The sequence below is a fragment of the Syngnathus scovelli genome, chromosome 10, assembly GCF_024217435.2.
Source record: "Syngnathus scovelli strain Florida chromosome 10, RoL_Ssco_1.2, whole genome shotgun sequence".
NCBI classification, from domain to species: Eukaryota; Metazoa; Chordata; class Actinopteri; order Syngnathiformes; family Syngnathidae; genus Syngnathus; species Syngnathus scovelli.
Window position 1 is genome coordinate 2,940,027 of NC_090856.1, and position 23,243 is coordinate 2,963,269.

General features: G+C 46.0%; 5 protein-coding genes and 1 long non-coding RNA gene across 12 annotated transcripts; 1 reads left to right on the forward strand and 5 right to left on the reverse strand.

Moving 5' to 3' along the window:
* Positions 1 to 100: 100 nt before the first annotated feature.
* Positions 101 to 2,334, reverse strand: slc10a4 (solute carrier family 10 member 4). The gene is made up of 3 exons (XM_049732014.2): positions 1,834 to 2,334; positions 1,389 to 1,599; positions 101 to 1,100 (listed from the first exon to the last, which is right to left on the reverse strand). Exons 1-3 carry the CDS (start codon positions 2,235 to 2,237, stop codon positions 564 to 566), a joined length of 1,152 nt encoding a protein of 383 aa, XP_049587971.1. The 5' UTR covers positions 2,238 to 2,334; the 3' UTR covers positions 101 to 563.
* Positions 995 to 4,310, forward strand: LOC125976118 (uncharacterized). Its single transcript, XR_007484180.2, has 2 exons — positions 995 to 1,115; positions 2,853 to 4,310. It is a non-coding gene; the product is annotated as an uncharacterized lncRNA (long non-coding RNA).
* On the reverse strand, positions 3,833 to 11,873 carry slain2 (SLAIN motif family, member 2). Of its 6 annotated transcripts, none has more exons than XM_049732008.2 (10): positions 11,141 to 11,873; positions 9,809 to 9,951; positions 8,437 to 8,607; positions 8,180 to 8,359; positions 7,768 to 8,109; positions 7,551 to 7,640; positions 6,602 to 6,673; positions 6,219 to 6,257; positions 5,676 to 5,901; positions 3,833 to 5,562 (listed from the first exon to the last, which is right to left on the reverse strand). In XM_049732008.2, exons 1-10 carry the CDS (start codon positions 11,578 to 11,580, stop codon positions 5,502 to 5,504), a joined length of 1,764 nt encoding a protein of 587 aa, XP_049587965.1. In that variant the 5' UTR covers positions 11,581 to 11,873; the 3' UTR covers positions 3,833 to 5,501. The 6 variants fall into 6 exon arrangements, with proteins under 6 accessions (XP_049587965.1, XP_049587963.1, XP_049587966.1 ...); XM_049732006.2 differs by having other exon boundaries at positions 7,551 to 7,697; positions 11,141 to 11,871; XM_049732009.2 differs by lacking the exon at positions 6,602 to 6,673 and having other exon boundaries at positions 7,551 to 7,697; positions 11,141 to 11,871.
* A 2,460-nt stretch (positions 11,874 to 14,333) lies between these two features.
* LOC137840674 (zinc finger protein 84-like) lies at positions 14,334 to 17,543 on the reverse strand. The gene is made up of 3 exons (XM_068652160.1): positions 17,259 to 17,543; positions 15,913 to 17,070; positions 14,334 to 15,725 (listed from the first exon to the last, which is right to left on the reverse strand). The coding sequence occupies exons 1-3, from the start codon at positions 17,449 to 17,451 to the stop codon at positions 14,683 to 14,685; spliced, it is 2,394 nt and encodes a 797-aa protein (XP_068508261.1). The 5' UTR covers positions 17,452 to 17,543; the 3' UTR covers positions 14,334 to 14,682.
* Positions 17,544 to 17,953: 410 nt separating this feature from the next.
* Positions 17,954 to 20,748, reverse strand: LOC125976112 (gastrula zinc finger protein XlCGF57.1). 2 transcript variants are annotated; one of them, XM_049732005.2, is made up of 2 exons: positions 20,320 to 20,748; positions 17,954 to 20,161 (listed from the first exon to the last, which is right to left on the reverse strand). In XM_049732005.2, the coding sequence occupies exons 1-2, from the start codon at positions 20,480 to 20,482 to the stop codon at positions 18,483 to 18,485; spliced, it is 1,842 nt and encodes a 613-aa protein (XP_049587962.1). In that variant the 5' UTR covers positions 20,483 to 20,748; the 3' UTR covers positions 17,954 to 18,482. The 2 variants fall into 2 exon arrangements, with proteins under 2 accessions (XP_049587962.1, XP_049587961.1); XM_049732004.2 differs by having other exon boundaries at positions 20,302 to 20,748.
* A 54-nt stretch (positions 20,749 to 20,802) lies between these two features.
* Positions 20,803 to 23,140, reverse strand: LOC125976114 (oocyte zinc finger protein XlCOF6). Its single transcript, XM_049732013.2, has 2 exons — positions 22,775 to 23,140; positions 20,803 to 22,679 (listed from the first exon to the last, which is right to left on the reverse strand). Exon 2 carries the CDS (start codon positions 22,675 to 22,677, stop codon positions 21,019 to 21,021), a length of 1,659 nt encoding a protein of 552 aa, XP_049587970.1. The 5' UTR covers positions 22,678 to 22,679; positions 22,775 to 23,140; the 3' UTR covers positions 20,803 to 21,018.
* Between the last annotated feature and the right edge of the window lie 103 nt (positions 23,141 to 23,243).

Below are 23,243 nucleotides of genomic sequence, written 5' to 3' on the forward strand. Positions count from 1 at the left end.
CTTTTACAACATTTGATATTTCTCTAAAATGTGAAGTGCGTTCTAAATAAATATATCATGAATAATTGACTTAAATAGATTCTTGAGCCAAGAAAAGACATTTTACATTCTGTACAATTTTAATTTCCTCCATATATATTTTTCTCCATATACACATTTTACATCTGTTCGTACACACAAAATGGCTGATTGTTACATTCACAGACTGGTGTTTTCACGCATGATGTTTTTTTTGAATGATAAACATTGAGAATTTGTATTTCGTTCATTCTTTCCAATTGGCAATCGAATATCCAAAACGTGGCTATTAACGTTTTAATTTCTTGTAAGAGGTTGGAAAGGCCAGAATGTCCATATACAGTACTGATTTGAAATTATGATCAAAAATACAAAATAAAGAGTTGTGATTTGAGATGAAACATTTGTATTTTTTTTAGCCATAGTTTTTTATTTGCGATCGATTGCCAATTGAAAATGGAAATACATTGATGATTGAGGCCTTCCATGCATCAGCCTATCTTATATTTTTTTGTTTCTTGTATGTCACATTAACTTTGCGTTTTTCACACAGGCGTAGGGTCAGGCGGGCAGGGGTCCAGCATGATGGTGTTTGGGTCGCTCACCGTCACCGCCCCGTACGAAGCGTCAAAATCGACATCCTCATCCTGGAAGCGTTGGTACGTGATATCCGTATCCTCGCCGTCCCGCCGGGCCGGCGGCTCCTCCTTGCCCAGCACCTGCTTGCGGTACGTCCGGTACGCCAGGATGAAGACGCCCGCCTCGGCCGCCTGGAAGAGCGCGTAGAGTAGCGGGAACATGTACATGCCGCCCATCAGCTGCGGCGGGAAAGCCAGCTTGAGGATGGCGGTGCATAGCTGCACGTTCTGGCAGCCCGTCTCCAGCGAGACGGCGCGACGGCAGTTGGGCGGCAGATGGAACAACACGGCCAGGCCGTAGCCCGCCGCGTAGCCGCACATGGGCATCAACAGGGCCACGACGTACACGGACGGCGGGATGGCCGACAGCAGCTCGGGGCCCAGCATGGCCGCCGTCAGGATGAAGAGCAGCACCAGGGTGATGAGTAGAGACCACAGCGACGCCTGAACACACACCAGGTATGTTCACATGCATTGAAGGGCTTTATCAGTGCCACAGTTTCTGCTAAAATGGCCATACCCCAGTTATTTTCCCCCAAGGCACTACTAGAGGAGATAACAGTGCTGACCCGTTCCTCTAACATCTAGCTGTACTTCTCTGATGCAATTTGGCAATAGGCCTGCCCATTGAAATCAACTGAAAATCCAATCATCTGTTCAGTAATTTTGGGAACACATCATCAATCTCTGTGTGAGACCCTGGCTAGCGCACAAACATGGATGACGCTCTACCTTCAAGACGGTGTCGGCCACACGCGTGTAGCGGTAGCGCAGCATGACGCCGAGGCCGATGGGGATGAGCGTGCTGCACAGTGTCAAGATGATGGCGCCGAAGGGCATGAGGTTGACCACGGGTGTGTTGATCCACGCGCGGCTGTAGATCCACAGGCACAGTGGCATCAGCACCAACGCCAGCAGCGTCGACGAGATGGTCATGATGATGCTGTTGGAGACCCGACACTCAATTTGATTACATAGAACATTCTATTATGGGGATAGTTATTCTGGGGAATAAAAAAAAAAAAGAAAATCTTTTTTTTGGGGGGGGGGGGGGGGGTGATTGGCAGAGTGTACCCTGAATATCAAAAATGGATTGATGGCATCGACAACTACTTTTTGGGGGAATATAGACTTTCCTATTTAAACAAAAAGAAGTTGTGGAAGCAGGCTGGGCTACCTGAGGTTCATCTCTCCGTGCACCAGCAGCGACATAATGTTGGACAAGTTACCCCCTGGGCAGCATCCGCACAGCAGCACAGCCATGGCGGCCACGTCGTCCAGGGAGAAGGCGAGTGCCAGCAGGAAGGCGACAAGGGGCATGATGACGAACTGGCACACGACGGCCAGCAGTACCCCGATCGGCCGTCGGATGTGCTCGCCCAGCTGGCTGATGTCCACGGTGCAGCCCAGCCCGAGCATGGTGAAGCACAGCACCAAACCCACGAATACGTTGATGCCGTGGCTCAGTGGCGAGTCCCAGAAAGCGGGTACCACGCTTAGGACGTCGGCGGCGGGGGGCTCGGACGGGGGCGAGCCCACCGTCAGCCCTAAGCCTCCCGACGGTGCGCTGGAGTTGGCCATGGCGCAGCGCACCGGTCTCTCCTTGTTACGCACGGCTCGCTCGCTACGGCGCGGGGGCTGGAGGACGCGACGTTGCCATGGTGGGCGTCCGCGGCGCGCGATTTCCGAAGAGGAAGAACTGGCGTCCCGGACTCCCCTTTTATAGCTCACCCAACCCGCATGGATGCGTGTGGGCGTGCGCGCGCGCAACAGAGGGACGCAACTTTCGCTGCGCCCGATTGATAGCCTTGGAATCAAATCATGCACAAACGCAACCAATGAACGACAAGCGGATCCCAAGACGTTTGACAGAGATGCTCAATTGGATTTTGTTCTCAAAATGTATAATTGGACCAAAATCAGATCAGGATTCAACTCGTTATAGTGTATTAATTATATTTATTTTTAAAAATGTTTTAGGGAATTTCTGTTAGCTTTGTAATATTTTTGGAAGTCTAAATAATCTTTACTAAGTTGTCTTATTTATGAAAAGCTCAAAATTGGGAAAAAAATGTAATGTTTTTTAAGATCAAATTGTCATGGATGTTTCCAAGAACATATGTGTGCCAGTGTGGTGAAATCTCAGCATCTGATCAGGGTTGGAGCATCTCCTCATGTTTGTTTGTGTGTCCGCAGACTGTGTTATCACGCGCTGACATCGCGCACAGGAAATAAAAGCGGCCCCGTCTCATCAGGAGAGGACGGGAAGATGACGAAGAGGAGGATGGTGACTCACGACTGTCGTCAGACTCCAAACACAGCCAATAAGCTAATGGGCCACTCAAGGTATGTAATGAAGCATTGCTTGCTTGTGTTTAACTTTATGGGAAGTTTTTGGGAGCTTTTATTCCATATCCATCATATCCCAACAATGCTTTTAGATGTGATTTATATCTGCCCTGCAATTGAATGTGCTCTGCTAAATCAAAATGTTTCAAATCATTTACATACAATTTTTACTATTAGTTGCACCAACATGCCAATGTTTTTGCACCAATGTCATACTGAGAGAGGAAACCGAGAGAGCATATTCGAATAGTCTGATGAATGAGCCAATTTTGAGCTGATGCTAATCTGGAAGCGATTCTGGAGATGTGGTCCCTCTGTCAGACCTTTTTAATAACACTGGCGTCTGTCTCTAATACCTAGGGCTGAATGATTTAAAAAAAAAAAAATCCCATTGCAATGTTTTAGCCACAATGTTAAAAATAACCATTAATTACTGTAAAATATATTTTTTAAAGTATTTTAATTGCAGTTGGTATATTTGATGTTCGATTACATACTTACAAAATTGTCTGATGTTTGGGAAACACAAATGTGAAAAAATTATCTTACAAAAAACTCTTTCATGTTTAGGAAAAAAATGTAAGGTGCATTAAGGTTTTTGATGTTAATGGTGACACGCATATTGAATGCATTTCTGTTCCCTGAAATGCATCATTGTAATTCTTTGTACGCTTTTACTTTTAATGGCTGCGTCAGTGGATTGAAAGTCGCTCAAAGGACAAAATGTGCTTTGTAGGAGACGAGCAAGATAATAAATATCAAACCGCAAGATCAAAAACACTCATTTTGCGTTATTTGCAATGTAGTGAAAGAACAAAATCGACAAAAAGGTTTTCGAGGTTTTATTTCAAATGTGATTTACATGGGGAAAAAAAATTGTCATGTTTGTGGCTTTTTTAAAAAAAAAAAAAGTCAAATAACAAAAAATGTGTCACACAAAAGGTGTGGTTGCTGTTGGTCTTTTTTTTTTTTTTTAGCAACATTCTGTCAAGCTTCTCATTTTCCTGTCTGAGGCACCTCTTCTCTCTTCATAATAAATAACTTTTAATTTACACATTAGATATAAATATGAAGGCGTGTAAGCCAAACCTTTTTCCTTCTTCCTCAAAGCAATCATAATAAATGTAATTCATTTCCATTACAAAAATAGGCAGGCAGGCAAATCAAGAAAAGCTTTGCAAAACCATAAATTGGCACCAAAAATAAAACAAAAAGACACTTTAAAATCAGAGGCACTAGTTTAGAAACGAGCCACCACACCAATAAGTACCAACACTGGCACACAAATATAATCAATCTGGTAACTTTCTTTTTTTTCCCCCTCGTTTATTTATTTTTTGTTACGCATGGAGAATTATTGTGGGCTTTTGAATTGAAATTCTCTAATGTATTTATATTTTTTACAATTCCAAACCGTTCCAAACTGTGACATGCTTTAAGCTCAAGAATTACGGCACACTTGTTTTAGCTGTTGCTAATGAGAAAGCCATCAAAACAAAAATCAATGCATGGATTGTCCCCTTTTATGTTCATTGGCAAAAAATGGAAGCAAGTCCAAAATTGGCACTAGCTAACAAAAAGCTACCTCACATTTTTTTGCGCCGACTTTAGCTAATTTGTCATCGTTAGCAAAACAATCAAGGCTATTGTGGTTGCCAGAGTTCCCAATTGTCAATTCATTGTCGGATTAGCTTCGCGGCTAAACTGAAACCAAAACAATCAAAGCCCTTAATGATTAAAAAATAATAATAATCTATAAACGAGCCTTTGGAAAAATGCTTTGGAGCGTTAGCATTGCAAATTGAGGTTCGAACGTACATTAAAAAAACATCGTTAAAAATCAAAACAATACTGATATGGACGTGTGGCGTTTTTTAAAAGGATCCTCCGTTGTTTAGGTGCATATTCCTTTTTTTGTGCTCTTTCTGTACTACCATCAAATGTGGCCAAAGTGCTGGCTAAAAGGAAAGTAGTAATTGTCATCAAAGTCCACTTGAGAGTAGACTTTTCTGATCTTTATGTCGAAGAGCACTCAGGAGTTTCAGAGTCCCCAGTTTTCTTGAATGCAGCATATGAAGTCTGAGCTGGTGTCATCGTTAATGACAAGATGGCGTCTCGAATAGGAACACGAGCATTGTTAAAACAAGGGAGGATCCCTTCAAATCTTTTTCATTTGTGCATTCTCTTTAGGTGCTTTTCCTTTTTTTCCATTCTTTTTCTAATACGAGGATTTTTTTCAATTTAGCTGGCCACACATTAGTGCCATTGCAGAGGTCAGGTTTGCTTGTCGGGTTTCCACAAGAAGGACTGACAGCCGAGTTTGATCTTTGGCGTTCTCCTCATCTGAATTGCGTATACATCTTCTTTGTTTCTTTGAAATGTTCCTGGGACATTGTGACCGTTAAGAGTCACCAAGGTAGATAAAGTGCCATGCGGTGGTCCAGCTGACTCAAATGATTGACAGTTTGAGTAGAGCGCCCTCTGCTGGGCAAGCAGCTAGTAGCTTTCTCTCAGGTTGTCTCTGGCGCCGCTGTAGACACGAGGGGCCGGTAGACTTCTGTAAAAGGGGGAAAAGTCGCGTTTAAGTTAAGTTGTAAAACAATCACCAAATATAAATCTTTAGAAAGGATAAGAAAAAAAATGCCCGCGGATGAGCAGCCATTTTCTGACCTGCGCACAGGCTGTGCTAGTTTGCTACGAGGCAGGGGGATCCCGCCGCCGCCTCCTCCGGCGCCACCTGCTGGGGTGCTGGGACGAGGCAGGCCGCTGCGGGGCGGAATCAGGGAGCGGCCGGGGGTGGCGGTAGAGCCGGCGGGGTTGGCGATGGCCTTGACGGGTTGCCTCAAGGCCAGGGGTGAGGGTGCAGCCGGCGTCCGCAGCTTGCTGCTCGGCGGAACTGAAAGAGCGCAAATTTCAAACGTCATGTGACGCCACCGTTAGCATGAAAACGATGAATGTCGGGAATCTGAGAGCCAAGCATGAAAAGCCAAGCATGAAAAATGTCGCCCACAATCACAATCACCACGTTTGCAATGTCGAGCAATGACAAAAGATACAAATATTCCCTCCCTTTTGTCGCTATCGGGGTGAATAATGCATGAATCGGAACATCCTGAGCTTTGGTGGAGGATGCGTCACCAGAATGAGATGCACAAAACACGTTGAGGAGCCACAACAACAATAACGGTGGCAAGCCGACAGTGAAATACTCACTGAAGTCACCTTCGTCGCCAAAGCAACAGGAGAGTGGGACTAGACAAAGACAACAAACAAAATAAACACAAGCCTTAGGTCGAGCCGAGTTAAGTGTTCGCGTGCTGTGCGTCGCCGCTCGTTATTTATCCAAAACAACTTTGTGGCTCCTTAATGGCAGAAGTTTGGTTCGTTAAAATAGACACCGGAGATTTCCGTGAGGGATGGCATGAGCACCAGAGAACCTGTTGGTCAGAATCCTGGCAATTTGCAAGTTTGGCCTTGGCGGAGGTCTTTGGTCTACAGACCGTTCACGCCACGAAACCGAGTAACGCTAAGAGGCCCTTGAATTTGGTACGCCGAGTGGACGTCGGCGAGCGTCCGAGCCGCTTTGGGCCTGTTACCTCGCCGGGCCGTTGGGCTTTGGAGTTGCTGTTTGGTTTTGGGGGTGGAGTGTCTCGGGAGCTGAGGCGCTGCTGTGGACACACACATACATAAACACGCCGTCACTAAAAGGCAGAGAGGCCTGTCTTTGCAGTGTGGTCGCAAGCCTCTAGAGGGCGCCGCAGCCAAACAAATTTGCCAGCCCGTAGCTCCATTCAGCAGTCAGTGAGTGGGGGGGGGGGAGTCAGCGCTACATGCCAAAGCCAAGGAAGGGACGGAACCACATTTGAACGCTTATTCCATATCCTTGACATCAAATTTAAGGTCCATGTGCTAGTATTCTCTTTTTCTAGTTAGACAGTAACTTCATCGTATAACTAATGAGAATAAATCTAGTACATGGACCCTATAAGGATATTGAGAGTATGGAATAAGTGTCGAAATAGTTTTCCACAGGAAAGGTTCAGCTAAAGATGAAAGAAAAACCAAACAAGAGAAAAGAAGCATGTCTAACAACTTGCAGCTTGCCCTCGGGACCCCCTGCGCCGTGCCACTTGTAACAGAGACGGATTAACAACTCTCGGATTAAGAGCAATACTATTAACTTCCTCTCGCATTGAAGGATTACATCAAATGGATAGCGCAAGCGCTTGTCAGGGGGAATCCTCTAATCTCGCCAAGTACATAAAAAAAACTCAGACTGGAGGATTTCCCGAGAAGAAATGAGGGAGCCTAGTGTCTAATTTTGATTTGTTTGAAAATGCTACATTTGACATTTTTTGCTTGACCCTTCAATTGCAATTTCTTTTGCCGCACTTGACTAATAAGGGAGGTTAACTTCTTTTTGCACTTGAGCCACAACTATGACTAATACCTTTGGTTCCTGTGTTTGAATTGTTGAAAGAAGCTTGAAAAAGCAAGTTTGCCAGTAAAACATGCAGGCGCTGATTGTGTGGTGGTGGTACTCACGAGCTGATTGGCTGTGGTGTCTGGGCGAGCCGCCATTTGGCAGCTGCAGGTTGGACTCGCAGCTTCGACTGTTCTTGACGGGCTCCGGGCCTTGTGGGGGCGCCGCATTGGAACGTGTTAGATTGGGGAGACTACGACGCAGTTTTTCTGCAGAAATAATTCTTCTTTAATTTTTTTATTCTAAAACTAGCATCAATTTGGTGTGTCTCGCTCTCACCTTCGTTCTTGACCACGTTTGTCTGCGTGTCGTGGCCCTGCAGCGAGTGGCGTGGCTGCTGCAGGCGGCTGATCGCGGGCTGAGGCGAGCCGCGGCCGTAATCCACGGAACGGGCCGGGGAGCGCGATCGCGGCGAGTTGCGCGGGGAGGCTCGCGGCGAGTGGCGGGGCGAAGGGCTGAAACGGCTGGCGGGCAGGTGAAAGGCCGCGTGCGCCGCCTCCTCCTCGTCCTCCAGGCTGTGCGCGTCCAGCTCCTGGTCGCTGAAGGTGCCGCGCCGCAGCGAGTGGCAGGACGAGCCCGAGCTGCGGCGGGAGGCCGAGGCGGCGTAGTCCTGCCTCAGACCTGAGCAGGCGCATGCACGCAGACGGCGAATTGTGTATTTCGGGCAAAGCAGACGGGAAGCGTCACTTACTCTCTTCCTGCATGCGCGCCAAAATCTGGACGTCGTTGACGTTGTTGAGCTTGTAGGTCGTGGAAGAGCCCACCGAGTCTTCGTCCATTTCAGAGGTGCTCAGCTCGCTGTCCACCGACGACTGGGGGCTGACGGCCGGCGGGTTTCTTTCTGCCGCCGCCGTCGTGTTACGCTGTTGCACTGCGTGGCCAAATAGTTGAGAAGGTTTCACTTACTAATACTTTTAAAGCTCGCACTGGGTGAAATTTTGGCGCTACCTGCGTTGACGGGCATCAGCTGCTGCCTGATGATGGGCACCTTGCTGGGCGTGGAGCAGGGTGAGTTGAAGCCGCTGCTGTAGGGACTGTTGGCGGCGTTGGGGCTGTACTGGCTCCCGTAGCTCCCCTGCTGGTTGTAGCAGCTTCCGTAGAGGCTGCGACGCCTGTTAGCTGCAAGCGTACACGTAAAAGCGTCTGAATCATCTGTTGCCGATTGTACATAAAATGTCTCAAATGGACTCAATTCCAGACACGCTCCAACATCTTACAGCAAGCGGAAGCTATTGAAAGTCCGTAGATGGCAACAATGCTGACAGTGTTGGCTCACAATGGCTCTGTGGTCTGCTGCGGGGTGTATGAAAAGCGTACGGCGTGCACGATTCAATAGAGTGCATTCAAGCGAGAGCATAATGCAAGCGAGTGTAAGCGCTTATATCCAAAGGTCGGGTTCCCAGACCCCATGGGGATGTCCTGTTCTGGAGAAATCATCTCCTGATGCAATAATTACAAGTTGAGAATTCACTCTTCATAGCACCACCGAGTGTCCTCATACGACCCGACGAGTTGACCGAGAACTTTCCCTATCAGCGGTGATCGGTGTCGCTAAAGGGGGAGCGCGCGTCTCGATGTTTATACGCTCCCGCCTTACCAGGACAAGAGACGCCCGAGGGGATTTGATCCTGACGAGGATGGAGGAGCTCCGTGCTCCTCTTGCTCTCAACTTATACAATTAGAGACAAATGAAAGGCCAGCGATGGGAGCAAACAAGTATTGACTCACCCACGCTGGCCTCACCCTCAGAATGACCTCAAAGCCGTCTCCTCCCTGTTATGTGACTAAGGCCGAACAAAACAGTTCACATCTAACGTCTTCCCTGCGGACTCCGCATTCCCGTGGCTAGCACACACTCCATGGCAACAGCGTTTCCAGGCGCCTCTTAAAGTGGGCGTGTGTGTTTTGTGGAGTCGGCGGCGACACGAGGGACGAGTCTGTCGGAGGGTGACGTGATCCTAATTCCACACCTACAAGGATGAGGTCATTGACAGTTGCGTGTCCTCTTAGTCATCAGCAGACTGTAATTGCACTCAGTGATCAAATCGGGTTGCCCAAAAGATTTTTTTTAAAGTTGAGCTAGCTTGTAACTCAAATTATATAACTCACAACACAAAGCAAAAAGAAAAAATTCACCACGGTAACTGCTGTACAACTTACATGACCCATCAAAATGGAAAGTCTCACTTTAGCCATGAGGAGGTGAGAACCTCCCCCCCCCCCTAAATCGAGCGGCACGCTATATTTAGCGGCGGTCAAAGCGTGGAAAAGTCACGTCGGAGACAGTCGAGAGTCCAAATTGAAAATGGCGGCGGCTTACCCGACATGGTTTGGTCCAACCTGTGGATGAGCGAGCGCTTGGCCAGCTCCATGTCCGGACTCGGGTTGTCCAGAGCCTGGCGGCACCACACGACGGGGCTCAGCGCCTTCTGCAAGGGACTGTCGAGCTTAGCTTCGTACAGCCTGAAAAACACACGCCACCAAATATTTATTGTGTGGAAAAAAAGCCAGTTTTGGAATGCCAGATTCCTTCGTACCCGCGTTAATGATTAGCGGAAAATGTTTTTCCAGAACTTCAGGAAAAAAAGCCGAGTCGCGACTAGAGAGGCAAATCACAGCCGGTAGCTGACAACTCTGCTGCGCAACTTTTCCGCAAGGGGATGCCGAAGTTAAAGGGATGAGCCGGAATCTCGTCGGAAGCTAATTCCCAGATTGCAGGAGACGGTTAATCCCCGATCGCCATCAGATCAGACGTGCAAACAAGTCAGACTCGGTAAGCGGTTCGAAGATCCACTTTGGATCTCCCAAACAACGTAAACATCCCGTGATGCCATCAGCAGGAAATACATTCCTGAAGTTACATTCCAGAAAACTGGGACGTAGTAGTCGTTTGAAGGGTGAACAAGTAGCAATCCAATTGTTATTATATGATCGTCTTCATGTAATTACATTTTTGGCCGCCGGTTTGGTTCTTGAGCTTCGCCGGCCGACTTGTGTTTGTTTGGCTGTGGGGAATTCCGAGTCGGAATGTAACCATGGCTGCCGGGGAGAGAAACAGCTCTCATCCAACAAAGCCAAGCAATGAACACGTGTGACAGCTGTAATTCATGCAATAAGTGGTTTTGTGTCTCTTTCGGATTTTGGTTGAATGACAACAGCATCTTGTGATGGTATGACCATTTCAGTTTTTGTTTGCGGAACAGCTGTTCAATTTTCTTTTAGGAATACTAAAGCATATTCGGGCAATTTGATTTCTAATGGAATTATAAAGGACAAGTAATAACTTGTTAGTGACTATGGCTGAGTACACTTAACTAGAAATGTTTTTAGTACCGGTTCTTTGGCACAATTGAATAGTTGGAGGGTTTTTTTCCCCCATAGGTGTGTATTATAATTATATATATATTATATATAACATTTAATATGTTTGTAGATACAATATATTTTTTGGATTTATCCAGGTTGATTACAAAAAGTGCCTTTGCATCCTTCCATTTTTCTATCTGGAACCCTCGGAAGAAAAAGTTCGGACCCTCCTGATCTAGGGTGATCCACAAACAGATTAACACTGTCCAGTTGTGTTTAGGGATTTGGGGCCCAGGTTGCGTTCACGGGCCACGACCACTACCCAGCAGTAGTCACTCCCACTCACCAGCTGTCGTCGTCTTCATGGAGACAGTCCATGTCCTCCAAGTCCAAAACGTCCACCTGGTCCAGAATGGACGTTTCGCAATCGTCGTCCAAGCACCGCGAGTTCCGTGCCGACCCGGAGGTGGCCGCAGAGGCGCCTTCGCTTTCGTACGGCCTCGTGAAGCTGACGCCGTCGTAGGAGAGCCGTGGGCTTCGGCAGCGGCGGTTCTCCAACAGGTCGCCGTAGCCGAACCCCACCCCGGGAGCGAAGCCGTCGCCCCCCGATAGCAGCGCCGACGACGACGATAAGGGCTCGTAGCCGGCGCTGTGAGGTCTGTGGTGGGCCGACATCATCATGGAGCGACCCCGGAGCTGCTCGTTCTGCTTCTCGAGCTGCTTGACCAAATCCTGGAGCTTCCTCACCTCCAAGTCGGCGTTAATATTCGAGTTGATGTCCTCCATGGTGAAGTCCTCCCTCGCTAACCCTCACTCAGCGCCCCCCTCCCCGAGGGAAGAAAAGGCGCTGGTTCGGGGTTGATCGAGTCTCTCGTCGGTTCCTCGGAACTCCCTCCCTGTCCGTGACGTCCTTGGTGTCTGCCGCAGAGACGTCGATCACCCGCGGTGGTTGTTTAGCGGAGTTAAAAAGCTTCCTTGCCCCTGCTCGGCCCTTTCCACAACACACGTCACAACGTTTGAGACAGGCTCTGGCAGCTGATGTCACTCCCGGACGGGGGCGCGCGCATAACCAACACCTATTTGCGCGTTCATGACAAGAAGAAAAAAAAAAAAACTCCTGTTGCGCAACTTTTCGCTCGCCTCTCGATGAGAATTCATGTATAATGTAGATACTTTTTTTCCTTTCTTTTTTGTTTTTCATTTGCCCACATTAATTTATTTTCTGTGTGGCAATTGATACCACAGGAGGGCGCTCTGGGACAAGGCATTTCCGGTATAAATAGGAAGTCCCAAGTTACCGTAAAGTGCCAGGTTCGGATGGCTGTACTGGATATAGGAGGGAATCTGCCAATTATTGGTTTTGTATTTCAGGCGGACTAACCTATTCAAGCTTTTATGTTTGTCCCGTCTTTTTGTTTTTGCTCACTTCCTCGTAACGTGTCTATAATAAATATTGTAAGCTTCATTTCTTCTTTTGTCATTTATCAACAGACCACCTGCGTTACATATGCAATACGTCAGCAGTAAAGAATAAAATATGTATTTGAGGAACGGCCACAAAATGTCAGAATACAATCCCAACCCCACTGAAAGCAAAAAATTAAGAGTTGTAATTCAAACCAAAGAATAACAATCACATTTGTGATTAACATCATGCCTCTCAGCTTTCCATGAATGTATCCATTTGGTCAAACACAAAGTAATGTCTAGGCTGACTCTCAATAAACAAAGTGGGGGGGAACAAAACAAATCTCAGCTTTCCACAAATGTATCCAATTTGTCAAACATCCCAAACACAACGTAATGAATATCAAACATCTCTGAGCTGACTCCTAATAAACAAAGTGGGGGGAACAGAAGTCATTTTGCTCACTGTTATTTACCTCGTTTACAACGCACAATGTGAGACTTGAGTTTGTCGTTACGAGGGAAGCGTTTGCCACACACATCACAGCTGAAGGGCTTGTCACCTGTGTGCGTTCTCATGTGTCTCTCCAGATTGCCTTTTACCAAAAACCCTTTGGCGCAAACCAAACAAGAGATTGAATCGTTTTGATCGGGAACACTCTTGCGGCTTTTGTGTGTGCCCATGTGCCGCTTCAGGTGGTAGCTGCGGAGAAAGGCAAAACCGCACACGGTGCATACATAAGGCCTGACGCTCATGTGCGTCTCAACATGTTTGTCCAGGTCAGGCTTCCCGCGGAAGGTTTTCGTGCACACGGGACAGCTGAACTGCTGTGAGCCTGTGGGACTAGTGTGCGGCCTTGAGTGTTGTTGCTGGTTTCTCCTTCTCGCTGTGCGGCGCCGAGAGAAGGATTCGCCGTTTGTCGGATGTGGCACGGCGCTTTTGGAGTTTGCCAGAATCACTTCGGCGGCATTGGGCTTGGAAGGCACTTGGTGTTCCTCGTTAGATTTTTTGCAATGCTTGCCATTAGCTTCACCTTGACTTCGCGTCTCCACACTTTGACTGTAGTGAAACTGGGAGGCTTCCCCTTGGTCCTGATCACACTTGAAATGAGTCAAAGGGAATGTGTTAATGCCAGCCTCCTTCATCTTGTGCATTGAAAGCTGATCCCCATCCTGAATGTTATTTTCTTCTGTTTTGATCAGGCTTTGGATCTGGAGGCACTCTTCCTTGTGGTACTGCTGCGGCTCAGATCGACCAGCTTCTGGACTCTCCGGCAACACCTGCTGCAAGTCTACAAGCAAATACAGACAGGTTTGGAAAAGTTATTGAGCTCGCTTCTTTCTCTCTCTCAAGTTATTTGAGGTCCTCAACGTGGCAAAAGAACAAATACGTCAAAAGTAAAGTTAAAAAGTCAGACAAAACCATGTAGGGTTACAGCCATCAATTTTTCATTAATCTGATTAAAAAAAGAACTTCAGAATGATTTAATGCAATAACATCAAGTGCAGGTATTGCTTTTGTCCACTTGGGGTCGCCATTTTCACGTTCCGTTGTAGCGTTGGTGGCAACTTTGTTTAATGTGCCTTATCTAGCGAGGCAGTACCTAACGAGCTAAAAAAGAAATTAACAAAAAATAGGTAAGTAAACAGACCTCGCGGAAAGACACTATTACCCCTTACGACGGCGTGGAACATTTCGTCTTGTCGCGCTTTCTCCTGTTTTGTTCGTTGAAGTTCCTCCTCATACTCTAATATGGTTTTCTCAAAAAGTTGTAAGATTCCCTCCACAGCAACGTTTAGTTGCTGCTTCATTAATTCCCTCAACATTGTGACTTTTGGACTACACATTTTAACTTGGCGTACGTTGTTCTGTATTCGTTTGCTACAGGCAAGCTAACTTCTTCACATGAGATAAACGTGCGAAACAAAAGGATAGTTAAACCGTGTGAGCTGAATTTGGGGAAGTACTACTTCCGCGTTTTTCTTCTTCGCTCGCTGTTTTGCAGTAGCTAATATCCATGACGCTACACTGCTGCCATCTATAGGAAGTCGGTTACTAGCATGAATGTTACTCGCAGGTCCAAAACATGAATAAAAAACAATATAAACGGCAAATTTTTTGATGAATGACATTTATTTCATCTTTATATACAGATAAGGCAATTGAAAAGCATCTTCATGGCAATGCCGAATAAGCTGCAGTCAGCAGAATGGAAAAAAAAAAAAAAAAAAAAAAAAGCAGCAGCAACTGTACAGTGTGATATAATGTCCTATTACGTCATGGCCACTTAAAAGTTCATTAAAAGAAAGGGCAGCTATCATGTTCAGCATCCCTTACAAACTTTTTAAAGGTCACGTCAACCACAAAATTGTTTTTATAATAATCAAATATATTTGATATAATTTATTTTGGGAGAAAAAAAATCACACATGCGCACACCCTCCCAGCCCCCCAAAAAGAAACTATTTTTCTTTTCGACCTCAACTGGACAAACTGTGAGCTTCTTCCAAAGTTACTTTGTCAGTAGTCGCCCCTCCTGCCTCTTCCGTCCTCTTCCCAGAACAATGGTGAGTTTTAACACTGTTCTTAAAACGGAATCTTAAAAGACACACGTTGCACTGATAAGGTTTTTCCCCGGTGTGTATTCTCATGTGCTTTGGGATGTACGATCTTTCGCTAAATCGTTTTGCACAAATTGGACACTTTTCCGAGCGTGACCTGGTACGTTTTTTCACACGTTTGTTTGAACAGTCGGGTTTCTCGTCTGCTCGTGTGGTCTTCTCTAACTTTACACGTTTTGCTATTGTCTGCGTCGTCTTCTCCGATTGGTCGAGTTTTTCGATTTTGTGCGTCGTCTCCCCTGATCGCTCGAGTTTTTCGATTTTATGCGTCATCTTCTCTGATTGGTCAGGTTTTTCGATTTTATGTTTCGTCTTCTCTGATCGGTCAGGTCTTTCAATTTTATCTATGGACTCCTCTGATTGGTCAAATCTCTCCATCGCGTGTGTTGTCTTTGCTGACCGAATAGATTTCTTGTCCCCGTGTGTTGCCATGTGTGTAGCGAAAGCCGATCTTGTGACAAAACTTTGATCGCAAACCGGACAATCCCAACCGGTGTGTATCAGCATGTGTTTCTTCATATATTCCTTTAAACTAAATCTTTTTTCACAGTACAAGCATTTGTAAGGTTTCTCTCCGGAGTGTTGCATCATGTGTCTTTTTAAACCGGCCGGCGTGGCAAAAGTTTTCTTGCATTCAGAGCAGTGCCTGTTGTCATAGTTGCTATCGGTGTGTTGTCTTAGGTCTGAGCTCAACTCCGATTTCGTCGGGGAAGCAGAGCCGCCGGCTTCTTGTGCCTTAAAGGAGAATCTTTCACAATTAAGGGAGGAAGCGAAAGGTTTCTCACTTTCGAAATCCGAGTCGTCCACGTTACTCGTCCCTTGATGCTGCTCTCCATCTGTACTGCTCCCACAAGCTCCAGGAAGGTAGGGAGCCTCTTCATGATTCTCCACCTGCCGCATATCTGTGCCGTGTAAGGAGAGCAAAATATGATGAACAAAAACGCCATTTAAAATCCATCTTAAACACAATCGATCCACTTTAAAACGAATCGCTATTATTTGGCATCATGTAACGAGATATACGTCCAATCATCTTATTGGAGGGATTGCCCCGCCGCCATTTAAAATTGTTGCAATGTATCATATCACCTTTAAACTTCTTCTTAGTCCTCGAAGCTTCTTCGACACCGTCACTGTAATACGAGTCAGAAGAGTTCAAGGTCGCGTTGTCCACAACAGGTTCCGACACCAGATGGTCACCAAGTTCTTCCTCGTCTTTTACCCGGCAGGAACTGGACGCTTTGTCGTCTATGTGCAATTTTATGTGTGATATCAGTTGGCCTCGACTTAGGAAGTCTGTCTGACAGACTGAGCACTGAAAAGGCATCTGGCCTAAGTGTTGCTTCTCATGGCTCATCATGCTCTCCTTGAAGGCGAAACCTTGGCCGCAAACCGAGCAAGAGAAAGGTTTCTCTCCGGTATGTATGACCATGTGTGCGATCAAATTTTCCTTGGACGGACACTTTTTGCCACATTGAGGACATTGATGTTTGTTGGCGTCACAGTTCTTGATGCTCTTCAAAGATTCTGCGGTGTTGTTGGTACCCGAGAGTGGAGCTTTTGTCGACGCGTTCTGCCTTGTATGTTTTTTCATGTGTCTCTTGACGTGATGCTTCAAGAAGAATCTTTTAGCACAAATGGGGCAAGCAAAGGGTTTATCTCTCGCGTGTTTCTCCATGTGCTTTTTCAAGCCTTTTTTGCTTTGAAATGTTTTCTCACACCGAGAGCTGTTCAATTTAATGTTGACGTCGTCATCCGTCATGTCACCTTCGGAATTCTTATCTGAAGATTCTGCTTTTGCTCCTTCGTCGGCTTCTGTATGTTTCCTGGCGTCTTTCTTCACAAAATGCTTCGAGGAGTATCGTTTTTCTCCCTTGTGATGTTTCCTTTTTTTTTTGCTGTAAAACGTTTTCTGACTTTGGGAGCGGTGAGAATCCTTGTCGTGCTGCGTCATATCACTTTTATATTCCTTCCGAGTCTCCCGGTCGTCATCGTCACTGTGATCAGTGCGAGAACTGTCGGACGTAATGTCTATATCAGACAAGGGAGCGAAGAGGCTGTCTGGCTCCGATTGGAGATCCTCACAAGGTTCTCCGTCCACTTTAGGTTTGCCCTCTTCACTTGGAATGTGCTCGGACATCTTAGCAATCTTCTCTGCATACCGACTGCTCTGCACGTCCTCCACTTCCTTGTTCGGTTCCTCCAGCTGCTCAGAAGGAATTTCTTGTCGGGGGTCTTGTTGCACAGCTGCACAAGGGAAGAGAAACAGGATTAAAACTGATATTTGGGTTAAACATCCCGTAACCATAACACAAGGGCTCTGATAACTTTAGGCCATGAAGTCCTGTCTATGAAGATGAATGAAGTACTTTGAGTTTATGACATCCATAACTCGATTTAATTTGGTATGCATATAAACTTAAAAGTGTTCAAACCTTGGTGCAGTTGAATACGAAGGTCCGCAACCGTGGCGACTAGTTCATTTTGTCTTCGCTCGTTCTCCTCTTTTTCCCGACGAAGTTTCTCTTCGTAGTCTGCTATAGTTCTCTCAAATAGGTCAAATATCTCTTCGGCGGCCAAGTTGAGTCGCTCCTTCATTAAGTCTTTCAACATTTTGACTTTACACATGTTTAAGTCGTCACGCAAGCTTTGTGCCAGCTAACGCTGATCTCGGCGCGCACGTTCTTGTGCTGTGCTACTGATTTCGTTCTAGTTGTTTATTTGAGGGTAACATTTGACGTTCGAGGTACTTACCGCCACCTAGTGGGCTGGAGAGTAGGTCAACGTGCGCATGCGCAAAGACGGAGCATTAAATTCCGATCATTCCTGTTTCTCCTAAAATAATTTAGCTTTGAACTTAATTTCTTTATCCTTCCATACGTTTTAGAATAAAACATTGAATTAAATCTTTTTATCTAAAAGTAAAAGTATATTTATTTGAACAATATGGGTTTGTCTTTCACTAACAGAAGGGCAGCACCAATTTTGTCTGTGTGTTAATGTATGTAAATCAAAGGTAAAATTACAAATTTCAGAAAATTCCAGTTTGGACCTTAAAGCCAGTGTACACAGAACATTTCGGTTAATAACATGTAGGACACAATCTCAACAGAGGATGAAAAGAGGACGATTCAAAGTTCAAACATTTTTTATTTTCTGTTAGTGATAACATATTTATGATTTTTATCGAATGACATAACTTTTTTTTCAACTCAAAGGAGAATACCTGCTGCTGTAGCGCTACATTTGCCAAACTTCAAACCAGGCACTTCAATTCCCACTCAGTGTGCCAGGCGATACCTCAAACTCAGGCTGAACAATCAAATTTAAGTTCCCGCAAATTTAAATCCCCGCGAATCTCTTCGTACAAACCGAACAGGTGAACGAGTTCTCGCCAGTATGCTTTCTGAAATCCGATCAACAGTAAAAACTTTTCTCACAGAAGGAACAGGTGAAAAGTTTCTCTTCCGTGTGCAGGCTCGTGTATTCTGAGATACGAGCGACTAGAGAATCCTTTCGAGCAAACGGAACATGTGAAAGGTTTCTCAGTGGCGTATATTCTCATGTGTTGTCTGAGATAGGATTTGTGAGAGACGTTTTCGGCGCACACGAAGGGTTTCTCCAACGTGTGCGTGCTCATGGGCCGCCTGAGGTCATTGCTACACGAGAAGCTTTTGGCGCAAAGCGAAGGCGAAAGGTTTCTCGGAGGTGTGTATCCGCTTGTGGCGTTTCATTTCGAACTCCACGTAGAATCTTTTATTGCAGACGGAGCAGGAGTAAGGTTTCTCCCCCGTGTGTATCGCCATGTGTCGCTTCATGTTCTGCTTGATGGAGAAGCGTTTGTTGCAAACGGAGCAGGCGAAAGGTTTCTCTCCGGTGTGCGTCAACATGTGCGTTTTCAAACTTCCTTTGTTGGCAAACATCTTCTCGCATAAGGTACAGTTAAATTGTTTGCTGTCGGAAGGATGCGTCACGTCGCCTTCGAAGTTCTTAAGAGGCTCCGATGGTTCTTTGAAATCATCGCTGCGGTCGGCCTCGGACGACTGTGACATCACGTCTTCCATATCCGACAGTGGAGCCGAGTTGTCCGCGAGATCTTGTTCTCCGTCCGCTTCTGTCGGCACGTGTTGACTTGAGCTGCTGGAGGTGGAAGGTTTCTCGTGCTTTTTCATGTGCATTCGGAAATGTGATTTGCGGGAGAAACTTTTGGCGCAGAGCGAACACCTGAAAGGCTTCTCCGACGTATGCGTCAACATGTGTCTCTTCATTTCAAACTTATCGTAGAATCTTTTACTGCAAAAGGCGCAGGAGTGGGGTTTCTCCCCCGTGTGTAGGGCCATGTGCCTCCTCATATTCTGCTTGAAGGAGAATCTTTTATCACAAACCGGGCAAGCGAAAGGTTTCTCTCCGGTGTGCGTCACCATGTGATTTCGTAAAACGCTTTTGTTGGTAAACGTCTTGCCGCATCCCGAGCAAATGTAGAGTTTGGTTTCAGCGTGATAGGTCATGTCGCCGATGTATAGTTTGGTTTCCGTGCGGTAGGTCATATTGCCGTCCGACGTCTTTTTCGTTTTCAAACCTTCCTTGCCGTCCTCGCTGTGATCCGTGTCGGACGATTGCGACATCACGTAGTCTATATCTGACAGCGCCGCTAAGTCACCCGCTTCTGCTTTCTGTTTACTTGAGCTGCCGGAGGTCAAAGGTTTCTCCCCGGCGTGTGTTCTCACGTGCTCCTTCATGGCCGCCTCGTCTCGGAATCTTTTATCGCAAATGAAGCAGGGGAAAAAGGCTTTCTCCCCCGTGTGCACTCTCAAGTGTCTCTTCATGTGATGCTTTAAGGAGAAACTTTTATTGCAAACCGTGCAGACAAAAGGCTTCTCCTTGGTGTGCGTGACCATGTGGTTTTTTAAAACGCTTTTGTTCGTAAACGTTTTGCCACATTCAGGGCAGTCGAAGTGTTTGCCGTCGGTGGGCTGCGTCTCTTTAGACTTCTTCGTAGTCTTTATAGATTCTTTCTCGTCATCGCTGTGATCGGTGTCGGACAAGTGTGACATCATGTCTTCCATGTCTGAGAGCGTAGTGACATGTTCTCCAGTAGCTTTCATCGGCTCGCTTTGAGTGGGATGAAGCTGTGAGGATTGACCTTCATCGTCTTCACTTTTAACGTGGATGCCGGTCCACGTGAACTCGGTAACCTCAGCTTCCCTCAGCCCTAGAAGCTTCTCCACGGCTTGACTGTTCCACACGTCCTCCTCTTCCTCTTTAATGTAGGGGGGCGTTGCTGGATCCTCCCGCTGATTTGGGGGAACCCTTTCTTCTCGCTCCACCTGCTGCACCTCTGCACAAGGAAAAAAAGCACAGCATGCAATTCGATTCAATATTGATATCGAATGCTTTGATTGACTCATTGAATATCTAATGACAATTTGCAAAATATTTATTTTAAGCGCGTGTGGCACCTCACAAAAGTAAACAAACCTGCTTTTGGCAACGGACCGTGATGCTTGGAAACATCGCCCTGTCGTGGTTGCTCGTTCTTGCTTCGACAAAGTTGCTCCTCGTACTCCGCGATGGTTCTCTCAACCAGTTCGATTATATCCTCGACGGCCACGTTTAGTCGCTGCTTCACCAACGTTCGCAGCATTTTCACTGTGCACATTTTTATACGATGACGTCGCGACGTGTCGCTAACCTCGGCGTCTCTCTGTTAGCAAGCTAAGCTAACTGGAACGCCTCTAAGGTCCGGTGTGACGGACAGGGACCGTTGATATTTTAATTTTTTTGTCTATTACACTTACATACATATGTGGGCATAGAAGTATTGAGTAAATAAGGGCAAAACAGAGTTTTTGAGGTGGCTCTAACAACGTTCTGCTAACTTAATCTCTTTTCTTCTTCTCTTCTTCGGGAATTTAATTAGGAGCGGGAAACGACTTTTGAGTGCATTAGCGCCACCCTCGGGACACAGAGTTCAGCTCAGGTCTTTTATGATCTTTATTGTTTCAAACTCCTGCAACTTTATTTACTGACATTGTCATCATCCAGCATAGTTAGTGATTGTTTCCAGGCTTACAGTAAGTACAGTAATTACACTTTGAAAAAGTACAGTATCTTATTTCTATACAATTTAATTGTCTTTATTTTTAAAGTAGAGACTTTTAACTAGTTGGGAAAGGTTTTTCAATGTCTTCATGATCAGTGTCGGAAGCGTCTGACCACATCGTCCATATCCGATAATGGAGCTAAATTGTATTCTGCTTGTTCTGCTTCCACTTCTGCCTCATAGTCCGTCGAGCCCGAAGGCTTTTTTGAATTGTGTTGTTCCAAGTGTTTTTTCAGATAAGCACTACTCGACAAACTTTTGTCACAAACCGGACATGTAAACTGTTTCTTTCCGCTGTGCGTTATCATGTGTTGTTTGAGATGTGACCTATGCGAGTAACTTTTGGCGCAGAGTGAACAATGAAAAGGTCTCTCCCCAGTGTGAGTTACCATGTGTTGTCTGAGACACGAGCTTTGGGAGAAGCTTTTTGCGCAAACCGGACATGGAAACGGTTTCTCCCCAGTGTGCATTCTCATGTGGACTCCCAGATAAGACCTGTGAGAGAAACTTTTCGAACAAACCGAACAAGTGAAAGCCTTCTCTCGGGTGTGCGTCACCATGTGTATTTTCAGATACGACCTGTGAGAGAAACCTCGGCCGCAAACGGAACATGTGAATGGTTTCTCCCCGGTGTGTCTTTTCATGTGTTGCCTGAGGTAGGATTTGTGAGAGAAACCTTTAGCGCAAACCGAACACAGAAAATGTTTCTCGACCGTATGCGTGCTCTTGTGTTTTTTCATCTCCAACTCATTGGAGAACGTTGCGTCACAAACGGAACAGGAGTAGCATTTTCCAGTCGTGTGCATCGCCGTATGTCTCATCATACTACGCTTAGCTGTGAATCTTTTGTCGCAAATTGAGCAAGCAAAAGGTTTCTCCCCGCTGTGCTTTATCATGTGTGCTTTTAAATGACTTTTATAGGCATATTTTTTCCCGCATACAGGGCAGTAAAAGTGATTGTCATCTTCGTCTTGCGTTGTATTCCCTTTCGGTTTCTCTTCAGTCTCCGAAGATGCTTTGGTGTCGTCACTTTGATTGTTGTTCCAAGAGCGTGGTGTTGTGTTGTCTGGTTTTGAGTGTGGCTCTTCACACTGTTCCTCATCAGCTTCTGTTGTCATGTGATCACTGGAGCTGCTTGGGGCCAAAGGTTTCTCCCCGGTGTGTGTTTTCAAGTGTAGTCTGAGTTTGGACATGTGAAAAAACCTTTGTGAACAAAATGAACAGGAAAAAGTACTTTGGGCACTGTGCGTGCTCATGTGTCTTCTCAGTTCAAACTTACTAAAGAATCTCTTGTCGCAACCCAAACAGGAAAACGGTTTCTCCCCTGTGTGGATTGCCACGTGTCGGCTCAGATTCTGCTTGAAGGTGAAGCTTTTGCCGCAGACTGAGCATGCAAAAGGTTTCTCTCCGCTGTGCGTTCTCATGTGCGTTTTCAAAGCACTTTTGTAGGCAAAAGTTCTGTCACATTGAGAGCAGTTCAAGTGTCTTTTGACCCCGGGATGTTCCCGTTTAGATTTCTTGGTCTTTGGCGGTTCTCCATCAGCTTGACTTGAGCTGCTGCTGTCCTCACTTTGACTGTGATGAAGCTGCGAGGACTGACCTTCGTCCTCACTTTTCACATGGACACCAGTCCAGGTGAACGCGATGACGTCAGCCTCCTCTTCCTCTTTAATGTGGGGCGAATCTCCTAGCTCCTCCTGCTTCACGGGAGAGCGAGAGTTCTGCTCAGAGGGAACGTCTTCTTGCTTCATGTCTGCATGACACGGAGGAAGAACCAGGTCTCATTGACATCACAATGTGTCTCGGGAAAAAATAAGTTGATAGTGTTAGATCAAGAATTACACGAACCTGCTCAGTGTAGTTGAAAATGAGGCGTTAGAAAAGCGTGGTATTGTTTCCGCTGTCGTTTTCGTCAAATAACTTTTCCACGTTTGATCAGCGTTTCTTCAAATCTCTCAGCATGTTCAGACTTGGCTCTTTGCTTAGCGACGTGTAGCTAACACGCTAAGCTAACGCGTAAAAGCTCCAATTTAGATTGGTGTCCACGGGAAAAAGCGAGAGGGTTTGTCTAAAACACGACAGATTTGTGTGCTAATAAACCCCCACGGTTATTTTAATAAACAGGTTGACGTTTAGATTAACAACCGTCCGCTAATGTTACCTTTTGTTCTTAAGCTTAATTGGCGGATCGCAAACAGCTTTTCGGTGCGTTAGCGCCGCCTACATGACGGAGGAACGTTTTCTATTTTTTGGAGGGGGAACATATTTACTATTCTATTTATATACTCTATAAAGTATACTTTGGTTAGGGTAAAAA